This window comes from Xenopus tropicalis, chromosome 3 (genome assembly GCF_000004195.4).
Source record: "Xenopus tropicalis strain Nigerian chromosome 3, UCB_Xtro_10.0, whole genome shotgun sequence".
Classification (NCBI taxonomy): Eukaryota; Metazoa; Chordata; class Amphibia; order Anura; family Pipidae; genus Xenopus; species Xenopus tropicalis.
In genome coordinates this window covers 56,364,682-56,385,550 of record NC_030679.2, presented here as the reverse complement: position 1 = coordinate 56,385,550, position 20,869 = coordinate 56,364,682, and the positions used below count along the sequence as shown (strand labels likewise).

The window sequence follows — 20,869 nt, the reverse complement described above, 5'->3', positions numbered from 1 at the left end:
TAAAAACTGATCTTTATTTATCCATTAAAAACACAACGCCTTAGGCACACTATTAAATAGTACTACTATTGCTGTGTAAAAACGCTATATTCCTGGCTTGCCTAATGAAAGATTTACAGAGATACACATACTAGAACCTACATACTTGTTTCAGTGAATGGCGCCGTCATCTTGTCCAGCGTGTCTGTATGGGCTGAAAAGCACAAGCCAGCTCCCTGCTCCTGTCACAAAGATTCTGCAGCTCTCCGCTCCTGCCACAAACCCCCCCAAGCTCTACAAACCCCCCCCCGCTCCTGCCACAAACCCTCCGCCGCTCGCAGCACCTGCCCCCCCGCTTCCCCCACCTGCTTGTCACAGAGTTCAGCAACGCTGTGTCGCCATGGCAACCGGATGCTCCTGCCTTGTGCGCATGCGCCCCCTGCAGTAACAAGTCGCCAAGTCTTGAAGGAGCAATGCATTATGGGAATCTTCTCTACCCAGCTCAGTGTTTTTTTGGGGAGATATGGGGAGACTTAAGGGCACTATTGAGACAACTGAAGGTATGCCTGCAGCTTGGGATTAACTCTTTATTAGCCTTTCCTTCTCCTTTAATGGATAAATAAAAATCAATTTTTAAGAGAATATCCCCTGTCCGGCGTGCTTGGCGTTACCTTTTTGGAAGTTTGTTATTCATCTCTGGCTACGGGTTCAGGGCCCTGAGCACCCGGACCATCCTTGGACTACGGTGAGCTGCTTTTCAACTTATATTTGATAGCTTTGTGACCTCCCTGATTGCCTTCCACTTAAACACCCGGGTTTCCATCTTACATTTGGTATGATATGTTTCTTGTTTTGGCATCAGTAGAATTTGTTATCATTAATTAGTGTTAGCTTATGAGCTTTGTATTGACATTAGATCTATCTGATCCATTTTGCTTTTGATTCTTTTTTAGACAGACCCGATGGTTAGAAAGAAAATGCACTGAATGTATCATATTTCACAGAGGAGACTGGCAATGCCTCCCATTTTTTTGGGCATGGATTCACAGTGAAATTAGCCATTTTGTCACCTGCAAATATTTTCATGAAACCACCTCAAAATTTTGCATGAAAAAATGCCCATATACCCCAAAGTTGCTCCAAAAATGCTCATAGGCTCCAATGTATTCTGCACAGAAAAAGTTGCTGCTAAGAAAATGGCCTTTGTGTTTTGCAAGTTGTCACAAGTTTTTCTGTGGTTTCATGAATTTTCGTGAAGCGAAACAAGACAGCTTCACTAATCACTAATCCGCAGATATACTTTATAATCATGGCACCTTTCTTCAGAAGCTAGTTTAAGGGGGCGAACTGTTTGTAAAATGATGTTGACACACTGATGTGGAACGAAACAATAAAATGTGGTATGGTAACAAAATGGCTTAAACAATACATCATTGATCCCCAACCAGTGGCTCAGGGGCAACATGTTACTCACCAACCCCTTGGAAGTTGCACTCTGTCCCCAAACCGGGTAGTTATTTTTGAATTCCTGACTTTGGGGCAAGTTTTGGTTGAATAAAAACAAGTTTTGCTACCAAATAAAGCTGATAGGGTGCATAGAGGCTGCCTAATAGCCAATCTTAGCCCTTATTTGGCGCCTCCATAAACTTTTATGATGCTTGTGTTGCTCTCCAAGTCCTTTTTACATTTGACTGTGGCTCACAAGGTTGGGGACCCCTGCAATACATATTGGTGTGCTGCCACATTGAGACATACAGAAAGCCAGTAACAGAACTTGACACACCTGTGCCCAGGGGACAAAATTTGTAACTGGCCCTCCTTCTCCCTAACCTTGCCATCTCCTACCAATATGGCTAGCTCACCACCAATGCCACCACCACTACCAGTTGCTCCCTGTTGTTACTCCACTGAAATAAACATATGAAACTGTGTCATACTTACCACTGCGAATTTCTTCTATAACATCACATTCCAACTGTTCAAGCTGCTCACTCAGTTTGTTGCTCATTTCTTTGGATTTACGTTTGGTCACTAAACAGGCAGCTATATTTGGCACAAAAAAAGATCATTAAGCTTTGTGAGGAAGATAATAAAATGGCAAACATGTTTGCACTGCATAAAGAAAAATGGAAATGTTGATAATTCTGGGGTTATTGAATCATGGTCATCAAAATCATATCAACACAAGAGGTAATTGGTAGTCCAGTAATCATAGGAGCTGATGCTTCCATCATTGTCACATGCGCTTAATATCCTGTATTTTATATACTATATTTCATGTGCCAGCCTAAAGTTTCAGCATGTTTATAACAGTAATGATCCAGGCCTTCAAAGTTGTGCCAGGGGGTCACTATATTGGATTTTGTTAGGAGTGTCAGTAACACTCACATGCTCAGTGTGCTCTACGCAGCTGTTGAGAACTAAGCCTTGGGGTTGTTGCAAATTATTAAGCAGATAATTAAGGTCTCCTGTCATAAAAGCTGATACTATAGGGCTGGTTATTAAATTCTGATACCTAGTTTCTGAGCTGCCATGTAATTTCTAAGTTACTTAGAAGCCCTATTTTATGACATTTCTATATTGTAATATATACACAGTATGGAGTCAGTCCATAAGTTCTTAGGGACAGTAGCCCAGAGCATGTGCTAGCAATCTGCAGAAAGAATGATAGGGCAGTACTGGGGTCATATAAGGCTGTTACAGAACCCCAAAATAGGTGCAGATTTATGATTGCTTGAGCCTTTTGGCTGGAGCAATCATTAAGAAAACTCACATGAATTAAGGAACTTACGCAGGGTTTTGGGGAAAACACCTCTTTAGCTGAAGTAATTTTTCCTGAGCAGGCTTTCTTAAAGGAACAGTAACACCCAAAAATGAAAGTGGTTTAAAGCAATTAAAATATAATGCACTGTTGCCCTGCACTGGTAAAACGTATGTGTTTGCTACAAAAACCCTTCTATAGTTTATATAAATACCCTGTTGTGTAGCCATGGGGCCAGCCATTCAGTCTGGAAAAGAGGAGAAAAGGCACAGTTAATATAGCAGATAAGCTCTGTAGAATATAGTGGGGTTTTATCTGTTATCTGCTAAGCAACCTATGCCATTTCTCCTTTGAATTGCTGCCCCAATGGCTACACAGCAGCTTTGTTTATATAAACCATAATAGCGTTTCTGAAGCAAACACACCAGGGCAGCAGTGAATTATATTATAATTAGTTTGATATGCTTTTTGGTGTTACTGTCCCTTTAAATAAGAAAAAGTTCAGCACCTAAAAACTGCTGAACCTTTTTTTTTTAAAGAAGGGCCACTCATGGAAAAATACCTCCGTTAACAAGGTTTTTTTTTTTTTTCCCGAAACCCCATGTGAGTTCCTTTGGTATCAAGCAATCAGAAATCTGGCCCGGTGTTTTCTACAAGCATCACTAAAATGTATATTTTCTCCAAAGAAAAATGTTAAAAGAAAAATTGGAAGCAAACCCCTGTGCTTAAAATCCACCATTCCAGTATAAAATATTGAGACAGGTACCACGTCCTTGCAAAAGCAGAGGCAATATGCACATATGCAGTAGCTACTGCCATGTACGAGGAGCAGTGCCTCATTACACTCAGAAGTGAGGCGGGCTTTGGTTTTTGGTGGTAGGTACTAAGGGATGATAAGGGATAAGGAAGTAAGGAACAAAATGGAGGCTGTCACTAGAAGATGTACAAATGTGCATAGGGAAGGGAATTAAAGAATGGCACACAAAGAGCATTATATGGAGGTAATGTTTGCAATACACAAAAGATTATTTTTCAGAGCACATTCTTGGGAAGCTATTTCATGTTATAAATATCATTGCTTATGTACCCTATTTTCAGATATTAGCAGACACTTACCAATGATTACAAGCAAAAGAGGTATAAGCAGTAAAACCAGGAGAATGTACAGGCGTGGAAATCCAGGGGTTTCCAAAATTGTTGTAAAATTTCCCAAAGTCACCTTTAAGGAGAAATTAATTGGATTATCTGATTTCAAGACCAAGAGATAGGAAATGCTAAAGTAATTAAAAGCAGTTAAAATATGCCACACTTTAAATGTCTCTTTTCATGTCTCTTATTTGCATTCTAATTGTCATGTACCTGTATCTTGTCTATGAAGATTCTCATTCATCCAGGTCATGATATACAGTATCTAGCAGAATTAAGTCTAAAACAACTGGACTTTTCTGAGTTTTTCTTGAAAACAGTGTAGTGAAGAGTGCTCAGACTTATACATTGGGGAGACAAAACAACCTCTCTGTAAGAGAATGGCCCAACATAGGCGGGCAAACTCCTCAGGACAAGACTCAGCGGTCTATCTACACCTCAAAGAAAAAGGTCACTCTTTTGAGGACAGTAACGTGCATATTTTGGACTGAGAGGACAGATGGTTTGAAAGAGGTGTGAAAGAGGCCATTTATGCCAACCTGGAAAAACCATCCCTGAACAGAGGAGGGGGCCTGAGACACCGCTTGTCACCAACATACAATGGCGCGTTGACATCCTTACCCCGGCAGTTTCACAACAGTTCACACTTCCAGTCATGTACTTTGAAGGATTAACACCTTCATCAATGAGAATCTTGGTACCATTGTGATTGGATCATACCTTCTTACACCTGTCAGTTTCAGCTAACACCTAACTGAACAAGTTCAATGGAACCATTGTGATTGGATGTCTGTGACTCTACTACCATCAAGAGTTTAAATACTGGGGAATTCCCTACCAGTCAGTTGAACTGAAGAAGCCACTCGGATGAGTGGTGAAACGTTTTCAAGAAAAACTCAGAAAAGTCCAGTTGTTTTAGACTTAATTCTACTAGATACCTGTATCTTGTGACAAGTTTAAGATTGATTGTAAAAGCAGCAGGAAAGTTATATCAGGAAAGACTTCACCACCATAATAAGTACAATTAAGAAGAGAATAGAGAAAGATCTAAAAACTTTCAATATATCAAAGAAATGACCCATAGTTGTCGTGAACCCCTTATTAAAATGTATCTGTTTGTCTGAACATGCATGGCATTGTGGGAACTGTGCATAGTTTGCCCTGATAACTTACTTTCCCTAGACAGATTAAGATGATTGCACTCAATACATATATTAGTCAAATAAAAATATCTACCAAAATCGAAAGAGAGCAGAAAGGGGGGAACAAAAGGAACAGAAAAGTTTCTATTCCAACACTGATGTAGAAGAAACGTATTCCCTCAAAACAACAAGAATTCAAGATGCACAAAAAATACTCACATTTACTTTCATTATAGACACATCAATTTTATCTCTAGAATCTTTCTTTGCTTTACAAAATACAGTACTTTCTTTCAAGTTTTGGGTAATGTTATACACAATGCAGTCATAGATCTTGTTTAAATAATAGATGTGAATTTGCATCTCTTGTCTCTGAATACCTAAATTATCATTTGTTTTCTGTCAAAGAAATAGAGGAGAGTTATCAGTTAGTGTGCAATCATACAAAAGCAGATTGTAGTGAAAGCATAATATAATATAATACAATAGACATATAGAAGGGTGAAATGTTGTGTTCTGAATCTTTAAATAACATAACAAAGACATCACAATTTACAAGGTGCAAACTGAAAAAAAACATGTGCAAAGGCTATTAATATTAGTTATTGGCTATTTTGTATGTAAATCTGTAATGAACAACATATATACCAATTTATTGTCCAGTGCTACAGAATATCTTACATAAAATTAAAATGGTATTATGTTAATAAAACAACATTGGCACACAAAGTTAAAGGAACAGTAACACCAAAAAATGAAAGTGTATAAAAGTAATGAGAATAAAATGTACTGCTGTCCTGCACTGGTACAACTGGGGTGTTTTCCCCAGAAACTTATGTAAACAAAGTTGCTCTGTAGCCATGGGGGCAGCCATTCAAAGGAGAAAAGGCACAGACACATAGCAGATAACAGATAAAACACTATTGTATTCTACAGAACTTATCTGTTATCTTCTATGTCAGCGTTTTTCAACCGCTGTTCCGCAATGTTGCCTGGTGTGCCGTAGGCAGGGCCGCAATTTTTACTTTAAAAAAAAAATCCGGGCCCTGTCATTGGTTGCGCCCCGTGTGTACGGGTGACGTCAGTACGCACGGGGCGCAACGTTATAAAAGGGCCTGTGTGCGGTCGCGTGTAGGCAGAAGTGCAGAGGCGGCGCGCGTGAGGGGAAGATGCTGCTGAAGCCGCCGAAGAGTAAAATGCTGCTGGGCACCAATGTATTAGGGGGGGCCACAGGGCACACTGACTTATGGGGGCACTGCTGCTGGGCACCAATGTACTAGGGGGGCTGGCTCTTGGCACCAATGTACTGGGGGAAACTGCTGCTGGGCACCAATGTACTAGGGGGGCACTGCTGCTGTGCACCAATGTACTAGGGGGGCACTGCTCTTGGCACCAATGTACTAGGGGGGCACTGCTCTTGGCACCAATGTACTAGGGGGGCACTGCTGCTGGGCACCAGTGTACTAGGGGGGCACTGCTGCTGGGCACCAGTGTACTAGGGGGGCACTGCTGCTGGGCACAGAGTTAAATTTTTTAACATTTTCTAATGGTGGTGTGCCTCGTGATTTTTTTCATGAAACAAGTGTGCCTTTGCCCAAAAAAGGTTGAAAAACACTGTTCTATGTAACCTGTGCCTTTTCTCCATTTTTCCAGTTTGAATGGCTGCTCCCGGGGCTACACAGCAGCTTATTATATAAACTATAGTAGTGTTTCTGAAGCAAACACACAACTTTTACCAGTGCAGGGCAGCAGTACATTATATTTTAATTCATTTAAAAAACTTTCATTTTTGGTGTTACTGTTCCTTTAACTACTAGAAACTAGACAGCAATGTGAACCAAGCAACCTTCTAGAGTTGCTACCAAGAGGCATGATGGAAAATAAATAGCCTCAAACAAATTGGGCTGAAGTAAGTTTATTATTCTGTTACCTTATCCATAATGATATCCATGCCCTGACTGAAATTATTGGGCAATTTGCGCATTAATAACTTAATTCAGTGCTGTCCAACTGGCGGCCCGCGACCCCCCTCTGTGTGGCCCCACACCTGTCTGGCTGCTTTGATGGCTTACTCTTGTGTAAGCTTTAAATGGTATCAGTACTGAGATTAACTGCCCCCCCTGCATGGTTCTCACCTCAGATTCAGGCTGTAATCAGGCTGTATTGTTTAAATATGTAATCCCCTGTACAGTTCACACCTTTTAATCTCTGCATTGTTCACCCCCTGCAGTGTTCACACCTCAGGCTCAGGCTGTAATCACCCCCATTGTTCCCCTGTTCACACCTCAGAAGCAGTAGAAACCCACAAATAATCCCTGCATACTACAAAAAGAACATATACTGAGGTGGTACTGCAATTAAAAAGTTTTTCAATATATAGTTATTGTGCAGACTGTAGGATCAGTGCCAGCATTGTGTCACTGTAGGCTGCCTGTGTGTGCCATACACACAGGCAGCATAGGGCAAGCAGAGTATGGCACACACAGGCAGGGTAGGGAAGGCAGAGTATGGCACACACAGGCCAAGTTTGGCACAAACCAGCCAAGAATGGCACACACAGTGAAAGTATGGCACACACAGGCAGGGTAGGGAAGGCAGAGTATGGTACACACAGGCAGAGTAGGGCAAGCAGAGTATGGCACACACAGGACACGTTTGGCACAAACCAGCCAAGAATGGCACACACAGTGAAAGTATGGCACATGCAGGCAGGGTAGGGAAGGCAGAGTATGGCACACAAGGCAGGGTAGGGAAGGCAGAGTATGGCACACACGCAGGGTGGGGCAGGCAGAGTATGGCACACAGGCAGGGTAGGGCAGGCAGAGTATGGCACACAGGCAGGGTAGGGCAGGCAGAGTATGGCAGGTTTTTGCTGTACTACAACCATTAATATGGGTATGGTCATGTGATAACATGGGTGTGGTTTCAAGTGGGTGCGGTTTCAAAAAGGGGAGTGGTCAAAACTGGCTTCCATTATTGGCCCTCCACCACGTAGGTCGGAAAAATTCCAGCCCTCAGTACAACAGAAGTTGGACAGCACTGACTTAATTGGTTCATTATTTGCTTATGTATTAAATAATTATGGGTTTTTCGATTTTTACTAGACTAGAAAACCCTGGCATTTGTGCTGGTTGGTATATGCTAAACTAACATCTGTCACCTGAATCCAGTGTACAGGAAAAATGTTTGGGTCTCTGTCCTCATGTAAAAAGTTTCCCAGCTTTATTCTTTAAAATCCTATTCATGCACAGCAATCTCATGCTAGGGCTTTCATCTATAATTCATGTTTCTAGTCAAAGTACTCAACTACTTTGTGAGCAGCAAAATCTGATATTGTAATGATCTGGTGTGTAGTGATTTGTAGATACACTAATTGGTTCACATTCAGACCTCCTGGCCAGCGCATCGTTCAATCATTGTAAGGATCTGTCATTACAATAATACAGTGGTCTTCAGTAGCTCCTTCCACATTGTCCAATACAACCACAAAATGTAATAGAGAGATAGTGGAGAACAGCTGGCGTAAATATAAAGGTTAAGAGAACGCAGCAGATAATAAGAAAGCATAATGGCAAGAAGGAAAATAAATGGACTGAGGAGAAAAGTGCAAATACATTGCAATAGCAGAGCAAGGAAATGTAAAATAGTATAAAGCAAAATGGTAAAGGATAAAGAATAAAAGGAGGATCTGCCATGTGTGCCATAAAAACTTGAGCGTGTTGAAGCAGGGTGGACCTTGAAAGAGAAAAAAAAATTAGGAAAGTTCATAACGGGAGAAAAGAGTTTAATTAAGAGACAACGCCAGCAGCAGAAAGTAGGGAAGAAAGAGAAGTAAGGACCTGGGAAAGAAAGTTAAGATAAACGACTAAGGGAAACCTTTATACAAAGGCAGAATGGAAGAACAGATGCAGAAATACAAAAAAAGACAAAAGAATAGCATGATGAGACAAAAACAAACATTTCACATAAATATGTAGGGCTGTTGGCCTGCCACCCCAGTCTTTTGAGCACCTAGAAAAGCCCAAGAAACATGAGTCTTTGTCTGCAGATAAGAAAGCAAGAAGTATAAAGAAATTTAGAGAAGTTAGGTCATATGTGGCAAGAGGAGAAGAGAGCATTCAGTAAGGAATTAAAGGATACAAAATCTGAAATAAGTTAGTAAGAAGATTTGATGGTAAGTAAGGTAGAATCTAAATTCTAAATCTATTTCAGTTAAAAATGGCTTTAGTATTTACAGTTACGGTGTAGATGTAACCTGCTTAAAAGTTTCTAATTTGCATGAATTGTTCTGCATTATAAACAGTTGGTGGATGTATTATTGTTGGGCCAGAATAAACAGAAAATATACATAATATATCATAGCTACATATGGTGTCATACCTTTTCTTTTAACGTGGGGATTATATAGCTGGCAAACATAGTTAATAGTAAAATTGAAGTAATTACCTTTATTCGTAGTTCTAGTTCAGTGTCAATATCATTAAGAACCGCAAAACTAGTGAAACAGGGATTTTCCAGATATTTCAAACTCCCACATGCTATAAAAGTATTGTCTACCACACTCATGTTTATATTTAACCACTGAGTTGGTGCTGCAAACTGTGGAGCAAGAAATTTGCATTGTGATATGTTTCCTGGACATAAGATTATCTAGGGAAAAAAACAATTGGACAGTGATTAAGAGGGTGATATTTTTTTTTTTTTACAATAAATGTAGCTTTTTAATCAAGGAGTCCACCAGAGACATAAACATAAAAACATAGATTGAAACATATTGTAAAAAAAAAATAGAATAAGATTGCAGTACAAAATAAAAGGCATATGCACATAATGGCTGTTGAGCCTATGTCAATATCAAGCTCAGGAGGCAAGGACTAAACATTCTAAATCATTATTATTATCAATGCTACTATGACTAAGATTTGTATATATAAGGCACATCTGCCAAATAAGCCAGGTTTTGACTAGGTGCAAAAACATAAATAAATGGTTTTTGAATGCAGTAGCACAGGGACTGATTTGGTGTTTAAAATTAGTTATCGTTATATAAGTTAATAATAATAATAATAAGGGGTGAGTAAACTCTGGTGCTGTGTGAGCAAATAAAAATAAATAAAGAAGATTGTAGCTTAGTCAGGTCTTTAGGATCAAAGTGCTTATGCCTTAGCAATGTTGGGCTTTGTCACTAAAAATGCACATCCCCTTTATAAGAACAATATGTTGAAGCGGTTGGCCTTTTCTGGCATGATTAGTTCCCAAATAATTGCAGCTGAAAATATGATGGCCCCCATACATGCAATGTAATGAACTGCGTGCAAAATGTAAAATCCCAAAAGGCATATACCCAGATGGGTCAGCTTCAGGTCCAGGCTGGCAACCTGTGGATTTTTGCAAATGCCAGAGGGGCTGCTGTAAGATGCCATAAACAGGCATTATTTATTGAGCTTGTGTCTATTTGGGCCTCTGTGTACTTAAAATGCCAGGGCCTATTTTGAATCCAAGTCTGGGCCTGGTCAGCTTTAACCATTACTTAGTGAATAATTAGAACCTTCTGTTTCTTACTTTGCAATGTGGCTTGTTAAAACCAAAAGCAAAGCAAAAAAAATCACAGTATACTTACAGGCCTCCACTGATGTAATGTGTTTGATACAATGAGACTGTTCACAATATCCATATTTTTACCAGTAATTGTAATATTGCGACCGCCCCTGAACAGAATCAAATAAAAAAATCAAATGATACTTGTTCTATATTTTGGCAAACTGCAAATTCTGGCCTCATAATATTTTAAAACAGTGATGGTATCTCATTGAAAAGAGATTTAGTTTTTTTTTCTTTAAAAGATTCTCATATTTATACAGCATAAATAGTGTTTTTTTTAATAGGAAAATAATAGAGAATCTATCTTATCTCCAGCAAATATAAGCTATTTAAATACATACCCACATTTTATGATTTCAACAAACACAGAACCACAGTTGCCCCATTAAGTGACAGTGTTTTAATCACAAGGAATACTTGTGGGTAGGCCTTTTAGCTGTACAGAAATTATTGCAGAATTACACAGCCATTGTTAATGCTGAGCTAAATCTTGGATACTATTATATTGTATAATTCTCAAATCCAGAGCCCCCACTACCACTGTTAATAAACTATTATTGTTTAACTACCATTTGCGTGTGAATATACTACTCTGGTGCCCTGTAATAGGCTAGAGACAGTGAGAATAGCAAACACAGTTAAGCAGCCATTTTGGCAGAGAAAGCTGTAGGAGATGGGCATCAGTACTGGCAACTTTCTGACTTCGTAACTCTCCAAGAAAGCACTCACGGACCAATATAAAAATAAAATAATTTATTAAACAAAAAAGTCTACGCGTTTCAATCCATATAGGATCGTCATCAGGACTATATCAGGAAGTGAGGTGCACGGTTAAATACAAACATGATCCAATCAGTGCATAGAGGCAATTTAAAACATAATTAACCCATTAAGTGCAAAGTCAATATAAAATCCCATAGTAAATCGCTATGTATAATAGCTAAGCGATATGCCACCCATATCAGACCCATTTTGACCATCAAAATCATGTAATATAGTTCCAGTGATTATGTCCCTTCCAGGGACATGAAGATAAGAAATGTGCAAATATCCAGTTATCATAACTGGATAACTGGATATTTATGGATAACTGGATATTTGCACATTTCTTATCTTCATGTCCCCGGAAGGGACATAATCACTGGAACTATATTACATGATTTTGATGGTCAAAATGGGTCTGATATGGGTGGCATATCGCTTAGCTATTATACATAGCGATTTACTATGTGATTTTATATTGACTTTGCACTTAATGGGTTAATTATGTTTTAAATTGCCTCTATGCACTGATTGGATCATGTTTGTATTTAACCATGCACCTCACTTCCTGATATAGTCCTGATGACGATCCTATATGGATTGAAACGCGTAGACTTTTTTGTTTAATAAATTATTTTATTTTTATATTGGTCCGTGAGTGCTTTCTTGGAGAAGGTGCATGAACATAGGGTTAGCACCCGGACAGTGGCTATTATTTTGGTGAGTGCCGATATCTGGACTCTATATATATATATATATACAGAAAAGAACAGAGCACACCCTAATGGTAATCAAATGCCCCAGGTGCTTGCAAAAACCATGTATATAGCAAGACAATGAGCCGCACACGCAGGGACTTTGTTAGAAAACAAAAATTTTTTTTAATGAAAACGATCCAACGTTTCGAGCACCAACTGTGCTCTTCCTCAGGGACAAACCACAGGTAGGCACTCACGAAAAATAAAGAATTTGATGCCTGGGTGCAGACCTTGGTTCGTTGTGTAGATACTTGAAGGAAAGACGGGCTGCTCCACACAGGACTTATAGCAAACAAAACTTATTTATTGAAGCAATTTAACAGAGACTGACATTGCGGCTGGAACACCAGCCTTTCTCAAAGTGAGAAAGAGAAAAGAGAAAGTGAGAGATGAAATTTTACCCATGCCATGCTGTGTTTGGTGATATGTTAAAGCAAGACGGCAAGGATACATAGTTAATAGTTTTGTTTTCAGAACAGCCATTTTCCTTTGGGTTAAAACAAATGCTCTTGACTTCTTTCCGACTTTTTGGAAGTGACAGGACAGCATGTGTGTCATTGACAATTTGGGATATTTCAACACTAAAAGAAAAATACAAAGCATTAAAACAATTACTTAAACATTTAAAATGCATATGAAAATGATCAGAATTTGAATATGGAACACAGAATAGAATGTATATACATTGCTATAGAGCTGCATTCTTTACATTTATGTAGTTAATAAAAGTAGCCATTAAATTAGTTTTACATTCATTATTCAAAAACTTAACTGGTAGCCAAAAGAGGCATATACTCACAATGAGTAAGAAGTGACAGTGGGGAAATACCTTGATTATACTTTGGGGTTAAATTGTATAAATAACTTGTTGCCAATCCATAATGAGACAGAGAGATAAAATAATTATTTAGTTTAATTTATAGATAGGCATCATAATAGGGACTATACCAGATGTATCTAAAACGTTACGATTGAATCTAAGATTTAGCTTGCCTGCACACTTGTACCTAAACATTAAGGGGCAGATTTATTAATCCACAAATGCTCCAAGCATTCGTTCTAACGCCCGTGCGTATTTTTGCCAATTTTTTCGTTATTTTGCACGACTTTTTCATACTGTGTAGCAAAAATTACGCGACATGAAGGCAGAGTACGAAAGTTTTGGAATCATTTAAGCTTCTGTATCGTGACTTTCCTTGGGCCAGGTTGGAGCTGCAGAGTGCCATTGAGTCCTATGGGAGGCTTCCAAAATCATGCACAGAAGGATCAAAATTCGAAAGGTTTTCCTGCATTTTACGATCGCTTGGATACGAAAATTTTGTGACTTTCGGATCGCCAATACGATATTATCGTGACTAATACGATTTTTCCATAAGCATATTCATGATATTTGCGATCTTAAGAAATTATCATATCCAATCCGAATTTATTCCATTCAGGATTCGAACTCACGTTTTTATGAATGTGACCCTAAGTGTCCTAGTATATTATTAGGAACTATGCTAGTCTTTGATAATCCCATTATGCATTATTTTTGATAATGCAAATCTTCTTTTACACAGACTAAAGCTCGCTGTGACTGTGACTGTCAAATCCCCTTGTTTACAGAGGTCACCAAACAAGTAGATCTTCTGTTCGGCCACCAATATATCTGGCCAACTTGGACTGATTGGGAGAGCTCATGACCTAACTCATGGGTCACCAACCCTTATACACCTTACATTTGAGCAGTGTTGGACTGGCCCACCAGAATACCAGGAAAACTCCCGGTGGGCCCAGGTGTCAGTGGGCCCTCTTGCTTCTATCTATTTAGCTTATTTCATGGTCATTCCCTATTTCTGTATGGGAACATGGAAGCTAGATAGATGAAAGATGGAAGAATAGAGTATAGTATGTAGAGAAAGGAGGAATTAAAGTTCTGAGAGTGAGCCCATAGTCCAGGGATTTCTGGTGGGCCCCTGCCATCTCAGTCCGACACTGCATTTGAGCTGTATGTAGAACACATTCACACCTGCTTTTTAAGTCATTTCAGCTCTAGATTGTCCTCTGTACTCAAACCTCTCCTGTTTTCTCTTGTGCTGGGTCAGTGTTGTCTCTTTCCCTCCAGTCTGTATTTCATCCACTTCTGCTTCTTAGCAGGATGTGCGGCTTCTTTGTGCTCTGTGTTAGTTTAAATAGCTTGCAACATTGTTACAATCCTTTGTGGAAATTGTGTGAAAGTTATTTCTGCTTGCTTAATAGCCTGTTTAGCCTTGCTGGCTCTAGTTCAGCTGTATTTTGTAATGTTGCTTATCTCCCTCATGCCATTCAGTTCCTTAAATGGTTAGTCCCCCCTTTCCAGTGTTAGACACTGGTATCCATATCACATATCTTAATATAACACACACAGTTATATAAGGCTGATTCTTGGGTAGGATAAAAAATATTTGTTTGGTGGTGATGGTGGCTTGGCAAGAAGTGATCCTTAGCCCATCCCAACTGGAGCACTACAGAATTTTACATCCCTATTTCAAGCATTAAAATATCAAAACATATTCAAATTTTTATATAGCCTCCTACATATTTTACAGTACTATTTAGAGACTGTTAATCCTTCACATCAGTCCCTGCCTAAGTGGACTTTACTATCTAATTTCCCAAGCATATTCATACACACAGCCACTTAGGTAAATTTCTAGAGCTAATAAACCTTCCTGTAGGTTCTTAAGTGTGAAAGTACTTGAAGCACTCCCAAATTGAAAATACACATATTCCAAATATAGTGGGATCATTTACTAGACAAATTTGCATATGAGCAGGCACACAATCAAAACATTACTTTCATAGTTCTACCTGCAGTTGGCTGAAAACAGCTAATCAGTGGTTGGTTGCATTGCTACAAATGAACTAAACAGCTGCTTTTAATTGTATCCCACTTTATATCCTACAGGCTGACATCTAACAGTAGATCACCTCTCCTACGCAATGTCATTTCCTAATCTTGTATTCTCCCCCAAGAGAGTGAGTTATTAGTAGCACATGATAGATCTCTGATGCTAATCAATCTGAAATGCCTTTCCATCGGCAACAATAGGGGGCTGATTTACTTACCCACGAACGGGTCGAATGGAGTCCGATTGCGTTTTTTTCGTAATGATCGGTACTTTGCGATTTTTTCGTATGTTTTGCGATTTTTTCGGATTCTTTACGAATTTTTCGGATCCAATACGATTTTTGCGTAAAAACGCGAGTTTTCCTATCCATTACGAAAGTTGCGTAAAAAGTTGCGCATTTTGCGTAGCGTTAAAACTTACGCGAAAAATGCGCAACTTTTTGCGTAAGTTTTAACGCTACGAAAAATGCACAACTTTTTACGCAACTTTCGTAATGGATACGAAAAACTCGCGTTTTTACGCAAAAATCGTATTAGTAACGAAAAATTCGTACAGAATCCGAAAAAATCGCAAAACATACGAAAAAATCGCAAAGTAATCGCAAAATGTTCGTTTTCAAGTCGGAACTTTTCCAATTCGGGTCGGATTCGTGGGTTAGTAAATCAGCCCCTAGGAGTTGTCCGTGAAAGGGCCTAAGCATCTCGCAAAGTTTCCTCCAGCAGGCAACTTTGCTACTTCGCTACTCAGATCTTATGGGACTTTGACTGACTTAGGTTTTATCTGTGTTTGACTGTTAGGGCTCTGGCACACTAGGAGATTTGTCGCCGGCGATTTTTAAAAGAGAGATTTGGCGACGCCAATGCTAAACCAATGGAAATCGCCAGCGTCAAAACATACGAGGCTACTTCAAGTCGCCTGCTGTTTCAAATCGCACACAAACCCTTTTCTGAGCGACTTGAGTAAACATGTCGAAGGGGTAACTGTTGAGTGGTACCATGGGTAGCAGATCGCCCAGAGCTAGACTCGCATGAAATCTCTTCCTCTGTATTGTCGTGGCATCTTGTCGCCAAAGCGCCGGGGGGGAAAAATGCAGGCGACAAATCTCCTCGTATATATTTAGATCATCATTGCTCCTTCAACAACTATAGAAAGCTACTAATCTCCCTGTGTGTTACCGCCCTAATACTAGCCATACATGTAAAGACCGGCCCTTTGGTCAGGTAGGCAAGCCAAGCAAAGAAAAGAGGCACAGCCAAAGCAATTATACAAAGAAATGACAGAATCCAAGACATTAGGGCTGTATAATGTAGAATGTGTAGTGTCTACAATATATCAATATTTAATACTTATGTTTTATTCTTCTAGGTTAGTGTGCCAGCTCCCATTTATATTTTAATAAATATAAGGCTGTCTGTGCAAAATACCTGTAACCCAGTAGACATTTACACACAAAAACTTTTTCACACCCCAAAATAGCACATAGCAAGCAAGCAGAGGCAAATGACTTTGCTTGCATGGGGGGCTACAAGGAGTCACTTCAGCTTGCACTTCACATAACATCTTCAATGCAAGGGGATTTTCAGGTGTTTTACATATACTATTTAACTTATGTAAATATCCCAAAACCTTAGCTTAAACATTACTTCTGCATTTATATTATTTACACATTATTTATTGTAACCACTTACTTTTGTGCTGGACAGCTGCTTGTTCCAAATAAAAGCACGCTATACAGATTTTGTAAGTTTTCACCAGTTATTAATATGTCCTTTCCTAGATAGGATATCCTATCTGAGCTTATTGATTTAATAGAAATGTTGTCCTAGAGAAAAGCAAATGAAACATTTAAATAGGTCCCCTGATATGATAAATTATCAAATATATTTCTTGGCAGTCTTCTTTACACACTGGTTTCTACATCAGCCAATAAGATTGGAGCCCTCCCCAATTTTTCTCCCTGTCTGTGCAAGAAGCTGTCTGTATTTGGGAGAAATTGGAAACATGGTGACCATTGTAGAACACATGAAGTATAATGGAAATGAGCTTCTCTAACAAGGCTGAGCAATGTATATGTTAATGCAGAGCTAAAAATGTTTTCATCTTCCCATTGATGCCAATGCAAAATGTCAAAGTTTTGCAAATTACTAATGACATCTCTAAGAATTAAGTATTAAGAATTAAGCTTTAGAAATTCTAATACCATTTATATAAATAAGCTACTGAATAGCAGTGCATGCAGGCATTAATGCAGGGTCCTATAAGACTGCAGGGTCTACATTTATACAGCAAATACAAGAAAAACTGTTTAGAATAGAATAGTTTTAGAATTTTACTTCGGATACACAGATACACAGAGATCAAATGGCAATCACAGTTCTCTATAAACCTTAATGGATGAAACAGGGCAGAATTTTTAGACAGACATATATTTTACAAATGGTTGTAACACACTCCCAAGGCTCATTTAATAATGCTCCATTGCTACTTTCGGTGGCTGCCAAGGTTGTGATAAATGTCCACCATCAAATTACTTTTGCCAGCATAGACCTGCCTGTAATTCCCTTTGCTGCTTGAGTCAATAGCCACAACTATCTGGCAGTGAACCGGACACTAAAAGCGTTATGCTGTGCTCCAGAAGCAATGCCATTTGAACACAAACAAAGGGAGAAAAACGTACTGCGATTTATGCACAACTTAACAAAATTAATGCTAATTTTTGTTTAACCAAAAACAAATTGTAAATATTTCCTTTTTTCTGTTTTGCCTTTGTTTACAGAATGTAATATAGTTTGTTCTTTTGCCAATAATGACATGTACCAGGGATGTCAGACCTGCTGCTTCTCTGTTTTGGGTTCAGTAGCCAACTTGTGTCTGCAGAGCATGCTGGGAGTTTTGCTTCTTTATAACCTGACAGGCTGCAAATTTGAAATCTGTGACCAAACCAATTTCAAATGAACCTTGTCACCTGTCATTATGATTGTTTGAATGATATAGCTAAGTTACAGAGGAAGGAGCAGCTTTTGTATTGCTTTGCAACATTACCTTATTATCCAACATGCTGTTCTCTGGTAAAGCCATAACCTGGTGGGATATGAGGGAAAGAGAGGTCAAATTTGCACTTTGTATTATATGTGTAAATGGTTTTTTTATATTAAATGTTTTTGAAAGTATATTCTCTGCATGCAAAACTTGAACACTGTTATCAGTCTGTATTTTCCAGTAATAAATACAACTGAAATAAAGAGGAGGTCAGAGAGCAAGACAATCACATGTGATGTACTTTAATTTATTTTTGATATCCAGGGACCCTTGTATCATCAGTGACACCAAAACTTCTCTTGATATATGTGCTTTAGGGTTAGGGATTTCTACAAAGCAACTCCTAGTTACAATGTGATACTGACCCTAGAAAGTTCTCAGTGTCAGACTGGGCCAGCGGGACACCGGGAAAAAACCCCAATGGGCCCCACCAACCCAGACCCTATCCCCGGCTGCCCTCCCCCAATCGCAGCAAAAGTAAGTATAAGGAATGCGTGTGGTAGGGGCCCAGGTGGGCCTCACACCCCATTGCGGCCCTGGAGGTTTTTATAGGACCATGTAACTGTCTCTTTAAAAAGATTTTTGGTGCTGTTCTTATTACTGAAACCATTCAGTACCTGCCTTACTTCTTTCTTTGCTGCATTTGTAAACCATGACTCCATCCTGCTTCCAGTGCCATGGTAGCATGCTTGGTGGAGCAGCCTTGGATACAGAAATCCAACATGAATAAATGGGGGGCTTGGGGAGGGCCAGGGATTCCATTACACCACTGGCAGTACCGATAGTATTTCTATAAAGTCATCACTTAAAAGGATGATGACAAATATAGTTCAATCTTAATACTGACATCTATATGTATGTACGGGTATGGGATCTGTTATCCAAAAACTCTAAGAAGACCATACCCCATTGACTCCATTTCCATAAAATTAATTCACATTTTTAAAAATGATTTTAGAGGTAAAGCATACTGCTTTTTTCCTGAGGAGCATCCTTCACATTTGAATTGGAGTAGAGTCCCATAGTGTCCCTGTGCTGATATGAAAAATCATCCATTCCTCATAGAGCACTATCAGCAAAAAGAATCAAATTGACTGCCCAGGGAAGAATAATTAAATCTAACTCACAAAGCAGCAGGCTGGTTACACTTTATATTATGCATTATTAGATTGTAAGCTCTATGGGGCAGGGACCTCCATCCTCTTGTGTTTTTGACTCTTATCGCAATCTGTATCTTTTATTTGTCTTTATTGTAATACTTTGTATTTATCTATTATCTTAATAACCCCCTGTTTATATTAATGTATTCTACTGTGCAGCGCTGCGTACATAAGTAGCACTTTATAAATAAAGATATACATACATACATACATACATACATTTGCACCCATATTGGTGTATTGCAATCATGTTGCAACTTAGCATGCCCCTAAATTATGTTGGCATTCTGGAAAAAAATGCTGCGTTGTGGATGAAATTATTGTAATTTGGGCATTGTACTGTTTTAGTAAATGAGTCTAAGAATGTAGTAACCAACTTTCTGCTGATTAATTTATTGTTAAGGTGATGTTCAAGTGATACATTGGTTTTCAGTCTGAATGTGTTCACTGTGCAAGAAGTAATGTTGTGGAAATTGAATTTGAGGGAGTAGGAAATTTGGGCAAAAGTATAATTGAAAACACCCTACAGTATGCTGTTCTCTATTTGTCTTCATAAGTGTTTTTATATTAAAACAGTTGAGTGTGAGTGCTTCCATGTTCTGTTATGCTGTATAGTGTACACTGATAAAGAAATGTTGCAATTAATAATCACTAATAATATCACAAACACTTTATATAGCCACAAAGCAATACTCTTATTTAAGCGTGTTTTGTAGAAATGCTTTGCCCAGTGTCTGATAGCTTGACATATACAGAGTAGATTCCCCTACTTTGACCAGTTCATCCCATTGCTTTGTAAATAAATCTGCTCTACCTCAGATGCAACATACAATCTATATCATAAATATAATGGTACACATAATTTCTGACACAAAATTACAAGACAAGACACTAAGGGGGAGATTTACTAATCCACGAACGGTCCGAAGGTGTCAGAATGCGTTTTTTTCATAATGATCTGTATTTTTGCGACTTTTTCATCGCCATCACGACTTTTTCGTATGTTCCGCGACTTTTTTGTCGCCATCGCAACTTTTTCGTATATTTTCCACAACTTTTTCGTCGCCGTCACGAAAAAAATCGGATTGGTTTTTCCCCCGTTTACAATCGATCAATACGAAAAAGTTGCGACGGCGACGAAAAAGTCGCAAAAATACCGATCATTACGAAAAAACGCATTCGGACACCTTCGGACCATTCGTGGATTAGTAAATTTCCCCCTAAGGGGGGAATATACAGTACCTTGTACTTGATCCCAAGTAAGATATAATTTGGGGGAGATTTACTAATCCACGAACGGTCCAAAGGTTTTCGAATGCGTTTTTTCCCGTAATGATCGGTATTTTTGTGACTTTTTAGTCGCCATCGAAACTTTTTCGTATGTTCCGCGACTTTTTCGTATATTTTCCGTGACTTTTTCGACGCCGTCACGGAAAAATCGGATTGGTTTTTCCAATACGAAAAAGTCGCAAAAATACCAATCATTACGAAAAAAGGCATTCGGACGCCTTTGGACCGTTCGTGGATTAGTAAATCTCCCCCTAAGGGGACGAGATTTACTAATCCACGAATGCTCTGAAGGTGTCCAAATGCATTTTTTTTTGGTATTTTTGCGACTTTTTCGTATATTTTCCGCTACTTTTTCGGC

The 20,869-nt window shown here is 38.9% G+C and overlaps 1 protein-coding gene across 3 annotated transcripts in view; it reads right to left on the bottom strand.

The window, feature by feature from the left end:
• The window catches only part of plxnc1 (plexin C1), a 74,617-nt gene that overhangs the window by 23,659 nt on the left and 30,089 nt on the right, over positions 1-20,869 (bottom strand). For all 3 annotated transcript variants that reach the window (XM_031898910.1, XM_031898911.1, XM_031898912.1), the window contains 8 exons: positions 18,065-18,103; positions 16,711-16,844; positions 12,551-12,730; positions 10,649-10,736; positions 9,475-9,678; positions 5,248-5,427; positions 3,857-3,959; positions 1,921-2,022 (listed from right to left, as the gene is read on the bottom strand). In XM_031898910.1, coding sequence (XP_031754770.1) covers positions 1,921-2,022; positions 3,857-3,959; positions 5,248-5,427; positions 9,475-9,678; positions 10,649-10,736; positions 12,551-12,730; positions 16,711-16,844; positions 18,065-18,103 — 1,030 coding nt within the window. The remainder of the gene's footprint in view (positions 1-1,920; positions 2,023-3,856; positions 3,960-5,247; positions 5,428-9,474; positions 9,679-10,648; positions 10,737-12,550; positions 12,731-16,710; positions 16,845-18,064; positions 18,104-20,869) is intronic.